Source organism: Aegilops tauschii, chromosome 7, assembly GCF_002575655.3.
Source record: "Aegilops tauschii subsp. strangulata cultivar AL8/78 chromosome 7, Aet v6.0, whole genome shotgun sequence".
Lineage (NCBI taxonomy): Eukaryota > Viridiplantae > Streptophyta > Magnoliopsida > Poales > Poaceae > Aegilops > Aegilops tauschii.
In genome coordinates, this window is record NC_053041.3 from 586,139,067 (window position 1) to 586,149,363 (window position 10,297).

A 10,297-nucleotide genomic window follows, 5' to 3' on the forward strand; every position below is an offset into this window, starting at 1 on the left:
CGTACATACAAAGACTCAAACCATGCATGCATAGGCCGCTAAAACAGTAGAAACCGTACTGCATGGTATGGCAGTCTGTCAAAGGAAACTCATATGGCTAGCAAGAAACCTCACAATTTTACTACAACTACACTACTCTACACCCCCGCAAAGAAAAAACTACACTACTCTACAGTCTACACGATCTATGGTAAAATGATAGCTATATGAAGAGCTGTGAGTAACTTTACATACAAAGATGCATCTCTATATATTTACACAAGGGGCCATCGATCACATCAGAGCCAAGAAGATGAGACGGCGAGATCGAGGTTCAGGTCAAGGTTCAGACCAGCAGTGTCTGAGCGGCGGTGGTAGTCGGCTCCTCGATCCCTCGCCGGCACGGCGGCCGACTCCTCGGTGGTCATGCTCGAGACGTCGGTGTCGCTGCTTGCGACCATGGCCTCCTCCTCGCACCGGCCGATCGACAGCGTCAGGTCACATCCTGGCGTCGGCTGCCGATTCTTCTGATGTGTTCTGCTGTCAGCATGACGCGCCGAACCGGTCGCCTGCAATAACATTATCCATGTCAGGCGGATTAATATTTTCCAGTGCTGATATTACAACAGAACTGGAGAGTGGGCGGTCAATACACGGCACCGTGTTTATGCCATGGTGGTAGTTAGGCAGAGTCCGGTGCCTGCCACCTAACGAACTATACTTACTAACAACATGAAGCTTCTAGCTAGGCAACATATAGCACATGCATGTATGAACGTTTGATGGAAAGCAAGAGGATGAGTACTCCTAGGTTTTTATAAAATGTAGTTTTTTTTTTTTTTTTTTGCGTAATCTTTGCTTCCTCTGGATTTGTTCATATAGATTTTTATACGTATACGTTTATTCATGCTTTTCTCTAGCTAGCAAGACAAAAAGAAACACTTCATTGCTTGTACTTCTACCTTCTCTGATGGCATGATGGAGTTCCATGGCAGCCTCCCTCTACTCTGCTCCCAGCTCCTGAAAACTCCCTCGATCATCGGACTGCACAACCAGTACGTTTGATTAACAACTCGATCGGTTACACACACGAACACACCAATTACAGTTAAAGAATTGAATTAACAGCCATTTTTGGTACCCACATTTGGTACGGTGGAGACGAGCGGCAGCCGCGAGGAGGCACGGTGCAAGAAGAAGCGTCGATTCTATCCGAAGCCGCCGCCATGTCGTTCCCATGGCCATTCCACGACGTGTCGACGGCACGGTGACCCCGACAGCGATCCACAGATGCATTGGGTGGACCACCGTTGCTGTTGGTGTTGCTAAAGCTTGATCTGTACATCTGGAGATGGCTCTTGACGTGAGATATGCTGACTCCCTTGGCGCCCATCAGCTGAAGAATTCGCTTCGGCGTTGCCTCTGCAGACGATTCAGATATGTGAAGAGAGTGTCAACACCAGACCAGCCGTACGTGGTCGTGAAGAAAGAGTTGCTACTGTTGGTTAAAATTCGGATCGAGAGAGCTAACATGATTGATCGATGCGGGATTAAGGATACACACGCTTTTGAATTATATTATGGTGTGCTATAGGTGAGGAAAGGTTAACCCAAAGATTTTTCTTTGGACGAAATGACAGGAGAGCTGCCATTTATTGCCAAAGTAACATCGTAGAGATTACGACGACGAAGGTGTTAAACATCGTTTGCACAATTAATGATTGACGTCCTTGAGCAGCAAATAATTCATAGTCAGCCAAGAAAAAAGGGGAGGGGGGGGGGGGGGGGGGGGGGATCTCATGTTGTTCATCTTAATCGATCCACACCGAAAAAAACACACAGAATCTTGAACAGATTGATCGTCCGAGAGTGAAAAATCAATGGAATCACCCAATTTTCATGCTATAAAATGTGCAATTAGCCGGTCGCCATGCATGTGATGCTTGTGGCCGAGTTGAGAGAGATCTACATCATGTATCTGAGATGCGAGAAGCAAGAACTGACCGTCCTGGCCGCCGAGGCAGTCGACGGCCTCGATGAACTGCCGGTGCAGCTCCTCCGTCCACCGCATCCGCGGGTCGTCCGACCGATTGTACTGCCGGACGCCTCTCCTCTCGAACCCTCTCATGCTTTATCGATCGATCTCCCCCTGCTGCTAGAGCTATAGCCCTTCAACTCGATCCCAAGCTTGTGGTACGCATACAGCTGATGATGCTTCTCCAGAATCGAGTTCCAGTATATATATGTAGAGAGAGAGAGAGAGAGAGAGTTTTGGTTTGGCCAAACTATGATGAACTCTAAGCTGGAACACTATTTTTTTAAATACAACCGTACTATATAGGGCCCATGGAATGTGTGAATCGGAGAGAGAAAGAGAGAGAAGGCTGAATTTCGTGACCTAGTCCAGTCAAACATCCATGCTCACTTAACTTGCGCTAGTAGAAAAAGGCCATTTGTTCCGGTTCATAAGGCCCATCTGTCCCGGTTGGAGAACCGGGACTAAAGGGTCGTTACTAATGCCCTAGGCCTTTAGTCCCGGTTCTTATACAAACCGGGACAGATGGGCCTCCACGTGGCCGCTCCGGCGAGCTCAGGCAGGAGGGCCTTTGGTCCCGGTTGGTAGCACCAACTGGGACCAATAAGCTTTCACGCGTCAGCATTTCAGCGGCTGGTTTTTTTTTTTTGAAGGAAGTGGTTTAGGGGTTTTGGGGGTTAATTTAGGTTGGTATAGGTAGCTAATAGAGAGATGTGTACTCTCTTATCTCCGTGCTACTGCTACTGCTATGCCTAAACATGACTTAGATTGAAGTGAGGCAACATGTGGTGCATGTCGAAAGTAGTACAATCCAAACTCGACATGCACCACATGCATGTTGCCTTCACTTCAATCCAATCCATGTTCATTTCATCCACAGATATATAATAACTCTTCATGCTCGCATCATGCATCATCATAATAACAAGTTCTACTAATCATCATCATACAACTTTTACTCGTTATTAATAACAAGTCATACGATTATCATCCTGATAGTCATCGAACCAACCCTACTTTGTTCTTAGCACATGATCATCAGTATTAGGTAGGACCTAAATACCCTTTTAAGGTAAAATAACATAAAACAATATAGACTCTGACTCTTCATTATGGAGAATGGAGATCATCCTGTCTTCAATTCTTGCGCTTCGCTTCCTTTTTGCTTCCAAGAACCTCCTTACGACTGTCCATACATTTTTTCCATTCTCTGATTAGCATGTCTCCACTTCTTTTAGAAATCCGGTATGGACAGTTGAGATTCGTAGGATGACCTGGATATATGTTCAAAACATGAAGGCTGCCATTCTGATACATCAAATGAGGCACACAATCCTTTGGGATTCTCTGTTGAAAAACATAGTAATAACTTCATAGTTAGCAATGATGTACTAGTTTTAGAAGTATGTAAAAGATGCACGGATGTCGTAATAGTAAAATATCTTACCAGGGTATCTCCATGGTAGTTACCATGGTTCAACACGTGCACTAGTGGCACGTATTGACCATAATGTTGAAGAGTTTGATTGTAGATATTGTAATTCTCAAGATCAGTACAAAATCCGATCAGATGATTTTTCTCCTGATAAGTTAATTCGGAGCCATCGGTGTAGTGGGTTTTGTCTATCATGTCCCGTACATTGTTTGAACAATCAAAATAAGCTGTCAATGGAAATAAGCTGTCAACTATTTTGAAATAAACAATATAAATTAGCTAATAACTATGTTTGAGAAACTCACATAGCGGTAGAACTGGAGGCGTATCAACAAGGACCCAAATGTTCATATTGTCTTGCTCGATTTCAGGATCACCAAGATCCATGGTGACAATCATACCCTCATCAAAACCATACATCTTGCAAAATGCTTCCCAATTTTTGCAACCAAAATGGGTTACGCTCTCAGAATTATACAGATTTACTTCAAAATCCACATCATGATGGGCCCTTAGGTGAATTTTGTTTGTTTCAAATTTTCATGGTCTTCAAAATCCATCCTCTCCAAGACATAGCGTCTTGCATGGCATGGGATAAGCTATACTCGAATTGTAAAAGATGAAAATTACACGTTGAAATAGTTGAAGTCATGCTTAATTACGAAAAAAAACACTTGTCGCTGTTGCGTACCGTTTCAACATCGAAGGTCTCCTCGAGCTTAATGCTGAAGCGCCGATCATCGTCTAGGTGAGGCCTGTCGCACAAACCTCGATCGTCGTGGCACCACCCGCACTGCCCCGGGAGACTTTCGTCGTCCTATGATGACATTTTCTATGTTCATAATTCAGAGATTAAACTTGTACAGTTAAATATATGTACTACAAAAACTAAATTAGATCATTATTATTCATCACGGGTTGACTATCGGTTTGTCGAGTCTTTTCTTGAAAACTCTCAGCTCACGTGGTGTATACATTCGACCGTTGGTGATGGTCGCTCCTCCATTTGTCCCCGAGTGCATTACACCAAAATGTCTAGCACACGGGAACAAAGGAGAAGCGACCCCCACGACAACAGTCGGGATTCTTCGTCCTCTCATATATATATGGTGGAACTCTCCCTCACTGATTCCTCTCTGACATTTGCGACTGTCGGTGATGGTAGCTCTTCCTTTCGTTCCCGAGTGCATTACACCAAATTGTCTAGCACACGGGAATGAAGGAGAAGCTACTCCCACGACAACAGTCGGGATTCTTCGTCCTCTCATATATGGTGGAGACTCGACAGACTTAAAGTCAACCTGAAATATCGTTTAATTATCTTTCTAAAAGAGGATTTGGCTGGTCTCACCTCGATGTCGGAGGGGGCGGTGACGGGGACGACGGCGGGGATGATGGAGGGCCGGGGGCTCCTAGATTTCTGCAAAAACAAAAACCCTATAAGCTATCAACTAATCATATGCATATGCCTTGCATAGTGCTCTCCAATTTTAGCATTCAAAGTAGGAGTAGTTTTCCAATTTGAGCATTCAATAAGCAAAATCAAATCGCAAAATAAAGTAGTATTCAAATTAGGATGCATTCAATTATAAGCAAAACTACATCATCTCCATGTGTTCGTACATCGTCGAATATTATCACTAATACACCTCGAATATTATCATACATATCGCCAGTACAGCTAGAACCGTAGCGCCCGACGGGTATCGGCGCGGGCGGTGGACACCCAAAGGGAAGGAACCATCACAGGATCATAGCTCCAGTGAGATCCCTGAAGAACCTGCCAGGTATTGTCGAACCCGCCCTCCAACGCAACCATGTAGCGACGGACGTGCTGGTCCTCCTCGCTGACACGATGACGTACCACCTCCGCGGTGTCCGGAAGCCTCGGCACCGTCACTGGCCCACGCGACCGCCACTAAACAAAGATCGGGTCAACGACGGGCTGGCTCCTCACCAACCTACGCCCCCCGGAAGGTAGCACCTCCCAAAACCAGCCCGGCGGAGCCCAGTCCCGGACATGGCCCCTCTGGTCAAGTCGGCCTCCTCCGCCGAGTCGACGACGAGGATGCGGGATAGGCATCGTCGATGTCGATGCGGGAATAATTGCTTTAACTAAAAAAACAAACTAGTTCTATTAATTTCCTTACTATAATTAGAATAAAGTAGTACTTACTAAAAATAACTAGCTAGTTTAACTAGTTCTATTAATTTTCTAACTGATTCTATTAAACACTTTCTAAGTAGTACTTACTAAAAGTTATCGGGGAGGGGGGTACGTATATCGACAACGACATATCCGATAAAAAAATAAGAAGAGGAAGAAGAAGAAAAAAAGAGGAGAAGAAGAAAGGAATAGAGGAGAAGATCGAAGAAAAAAAAGAAAAAAAAGAGGAGAAGAAGAAGGAATAGAGGAGAAGAAGAAGAAATAGAATAATATTATTCTATTTCTTCTTCTTCTCCTCTATTTCTTCTTCTTCTACTCTTTTTTTCTTCTTTTTCATCTTCTTATTTATTTCTCCTCTTCTTCCTCTCCTCTTCTTCATATTCTTCTTCTTCTCCTTCTTCCTCTTCTTATTTTCATTTTTTCTCTCCTTCTTTTTCTTCTAAATATGAACATACATAAATGACTTTGATCATACACAATTTTCAGATTCCTACACAATATGAACATATACATAAATTGAGAAAGAAAATTCTATGAACAAAAAAAAATCATAAAAATTCTATGAACAAAATTACACCAGAAAAAATCATAAAAATTCTATGAAAACATTGATATATTCTTTGCATATATATGAACATACAAACATTTGCATATTCAATAATAATATCACCCAAAAAAATCTAAACTACACATCTAAATTACAACAACTAAATTAACTACACATCTAACTACACATCCAAATTAATACAACTAAATTAAAAATCTAAACTACACATATATAATAGCTAGCTAGGGGGCGCGGCGGCGACCATTACAGGGAGGAGGAGGAGGGGATCAGGGCGGCGCTCACAGGGTGCGCAGCGACGGCGACGAGGAGGCAGCGTCGGGGCAGGGGCGGCGCGGGGCGGCGACGGCGTCGGGGCGTGGCGCAGGGGCGCGGCCGGCGACGGCGTGGGCTCGAGGGCGACAGACGGCGTCGGCGTGGGCTCGGGGGCATGGGCGACGGCGACGGCGGCGGGGCAGCCTGGCGGCATCGAGGAGGGTCGGCGTCGTCGGGCGGCAACTGGCGATGAAATCTGAAAAAAATGCTAAGTGCTGGCTTATATAGGAAAAGCTTTAGTCCCGGTTCGTGGCACGAACCGGCACCAAAGCCCACCTTCAGTCCCGGTTGGTGCCACCAACCGGGACCAAAGGCCTCTTTTCAGCAGCCCAAAGGGCGGGAAGCAGAGGCCTTTGGTCCCGGTTGGTAGCACAAACCGGGACTAAAGGGGGCATTAGTACCGGTTGGTGCCACGAACCGGTACCAATGTATGCCTTTAGTACCGGTGGCACCAACCGGGACTAAAGGCCTTGTGCTGCCCGCATCGCGGCATGAAAGTTTAGTCCCACCTCGCTAGCTGAGGGAGCTCGAGAGTGGTTTATAAGCCCCACTCCCGCTGCCCTCTCGAGCTCCTCTCAAATGCAGGCTTTCGGGCCTAAACACACTTATCTGCCTGTGGGCCTATTGGGCCTTCTACGGGCCTGAATCCTGGCCCATGGGTGGGTTTCTAGTCGTATTCAGACTATGGTGGCCCAGTAGGTGGCTTTATTTTTATTTTTTCCCAGTTTATTTCTTTTCTTTTTTGCTTTATTTATTTTATTTTGTTTCTACTTACAACAAAATACTTATTTATTTTATTTTATTTTGTTTCTAATTACTTATTTATTTTATTTTATGATAATTCTTTTTGCTATTAAAGTTTCTAACAAAAAAAGTTCTTTATGAAAATTCTTTTTGCTTTTAATGATTTTGAATAATTTTTTTTGATAATTTTAGTTGCATCAATTTTATATGATTTTAGTTTCTGCAATACTAGAGGTTGCTTATAATGTTTTGAATAGAAAATACGTTGATAATTTTAGTTTCATAAATTTTATTTATGTTATTAAAGTTTATTTTATTTTGTTTCTACTTATATATTTTATTACAGTTTATTTTATTCTGTTTGTAATTACTTATTTATTTTTTATGATATTTGTTATTTTCCATGTGCAAGAAAGTAGAGAGGGTTACGGCAAAAACTGGATGCACTTCGTATACAAAACGGACAATCTCTTTCGAAGTATCAGGGTTTCATTCGGAAACTCGTCTGTTACGAAGGGATTTCATTTTTTTGAACTTACTTGAACTCCATAGTTTTTCTGTGTTCAAAATGCACCATTCAAAGCCACATCATCAATTTTCAACCCTTTCTGACTTCATTTGTTACTTTTCATGCATTTACTGATTATTTTGAGCTATAAAACCCTGAAATTGAAAAGCATTTCAAATCAACTCTGAAAAGGTTAAAAGTTGGCATGGTATCATAATTTCACCCACATAGCATGTGCAAGAAAGTAGAGAGGGTTACGGCAAAAACTGGATGCACTTCGTGTACAAAACGGACAATCTCTTTCTGATTTCATTTTTTTGAACTTACTTGAACTCCATAGTTTTTTTGTGTTCAAAATGCACCATTCAAAGCCACATCATCAATTTTCAACCCTTTCTGACTTCATTTGTTATTTTTCATGCATTTACTGATTATTTTGAGCTATAAAACCCTGAAATTGAAAAGCATTTGAAATCAACTATGAAAAGGTTAAAAGTTGGCATGGTATCATCATTTCACCCACATAGCATGTGCAAGAACGAAGAGAGGGTTACGGCAAAAACTGGATGCACTTCGTGTACAAAACGGACAATCTCTTTCGAAGTATTAGGGTTTCATACGAAAACTCGTCTGCTACAACGGGATTTCAATTTTTTTGAACTTACTTGAACTCCATAGTTTTTCTGTGTTCAAAATGCACCATTCAAAGCCACATCAACAATTTTCAACCCTTTCTGACTTCATTTGTTATTTTTCATGCATTTACTGATTATTTTGAGATATAAGACCCTGAAATTGAAGGCAACATATAACTCATGAATAGATAAGTGACCAAATTAATAGAAGTTCATCATCACATTAAAACCAAAGTACATACATGTTGGGGAACGTAGTAATTTCAAAAAAATTCCTAAGCACACGCAAGATCATGGTGATGCATAGCAACGAGAGGGGAGAGTGTGTCCACGTACCCTCGTAGACCGAAAGCGGAAGCGTTAGCACAACGCGGTTGATGTAGTCGTACGTCTTCACGATCCGACCGATCAAGTACCGAACGCACGGCACCTCCGAGTTCAGCACACGTTCAGCCCAATGACGTCCCTCGAACTCCGATCCAGCCGAGTGTTGAGGGAGAGTTTCGTCAGCACGACGGCGTGGTGACGATGATGATGTTCTACCGACGCAGGGCTTCGCCTAAGCACCACTACAGTATTATCGAGGTGGACTATGGTGGAGGGGGGCACCGCACACGGCTAAAAGATCAAATGATCAGTTGTTGTGTCTATGGGGTGCCCCCCTGCCCCCATATAGGAGCAAGGGGGGAGGCGGCCGGCCAAGGAGGAGGGCGTGCCAAGGGGGGAGTCCTACTCCCACCGGGAGTAGGACTCCTCCTTTCGTTGTTGGAGTTGGAGAGAAGGAAGGAGGGGGAGAGGGAGAAGGAAAAGGGGGCTGCACCCCTTGTCCAATTCGGACCGGAGGGGGGGGGGGTGCGCGCCTCCTTCCTTTTGGCCTCTCTCCTCTATTCCCGTATGGCCCAATAAGGCCCAATACTTCTCCCCGGCGAATTCCCGTAACTCTCCGGTACTCCGATAAATACCCGAATCACTCGGAACCTTTCCGAAGTCCGAATATAGTCGTCCAATATATCGATCTTTATGTCTCGGCCATTTCGAGACTCCTCGTCATGTCCCCGATCTCATCCGGGACTCCAAACTACCTTCGGTACATCAAAACACATAAACTCATAATATAACCGTCATCGAACTTTAAGCGTGCGGACCCTACGGGTTCGAGAACTATGTAGACATGACCGAGACACGTCTCCGGTCAATAACCAATAGCGGAACCTGGATGCTCATATCGGCTCCCACATATTCTACGAAGATCTTTATCGGTCAGACCGCAAAACAACATACGTTGTTCCCTTTGTCATCGGTATGTTACTTGCCCGAGATTCGATCGTCGGTATCTCAATACCTAGTTCAATCTCATTACCGGAAAGTCTCTTTACTCGTTCTGTAATACATCATCCCGCAACTAACTCATTAGTTACAATGCTTGCAAGGCTTATAGTGATGTGCATTACCGAGAGGGCCCAGAGATACCTCTCCGACAATCGGAGTGACAAATCCTAATCTCGAAATACGCCAACCCAACAAGTACCTTCGGAGACACCTGTAGAGCACCTTTATAATCACCCAATTACGTTGTGACGTTTGGTAGCACACAAAGTGTTCCTCCGGTAAACGGGAGTTGCATAATCTCATAGTCAAAGGAACATGTATAAGTCATGAAGAAAGCAATAGCAATATACTAAACGATCAAAACTTGCATCGACGTAACCCTTTACAACGAACCTTTTGTCACTTCCATAATCGAGAAACATATCCTTATTCCACTAAGGATAATTTTGGCCGCTGTCCAGTGATCTACTCCTAGATCACTATTGTACTCACTTGCCAAACTCATGGTGAGGTACACAATAGGTCTCGTACTCAGCATAGCATACTTGATAGAGCCTATGGCCGAGGCATAGGGAATGACTTTCA

At 43.8% G+C, this 10,297-nt stretch overlaps 1 protein-coding gene across 1 annotated transcript; it reads right to left on the reverse strand.

The window, feature by feature from the left end:
- Window positions 1–204: 204 nt before the first annotated feature.
- Window positions 205–2,290, reverse strand: LOC109773371 (myb family transcription factor MPH1). The gene is made up of 4 exons (XM_020332062.3): window positions 1,984–2,290; window positions 1,125–1,401; window positions 942–1,023; window positions 205–548 (listed from the first exon to the last, which is right to left on the reverse strand). The coding sequence occupies exons 1-4, from the start codon at window positions 2,105–2,107 to the stop codon at window positions 279–281; spliced, it is 753 nt and encodes a 250-aa protein (XP_020187651.1). The 5' UTR covers window positions 2,108–2,290; the 3' UTR covers window positions 205–278.
- Between the last annotated feature and the right edge of the window lie 8,007 nt (window positions 2,291–10,297).

Bases quoted from the DNA above. Each gene is read 5' to 3' on its own strand.
- LOC109773371 (XM_020332062.3), bottom strand. From the start codon at position 2,107: ATGAGAGGGTTCGAGAGGAGAGGCGTCCGGCAGTACAATCGGTCGGAC. The intron at 1,402-1,983 runs GTCAGTTCTTGC...AATCGTCTGCAG, and splicing joins CTGCCTCGGCGGCCAGGACG to AGGCAACGCCGAAGCGAATT. The intron at 549-941 runs GTAGAAGTACAA...ATGTTATTGCAG, and splicing joins CCATCATGCCATCAGAGAAG to GCGACCGGTTCGGCGCGTCA.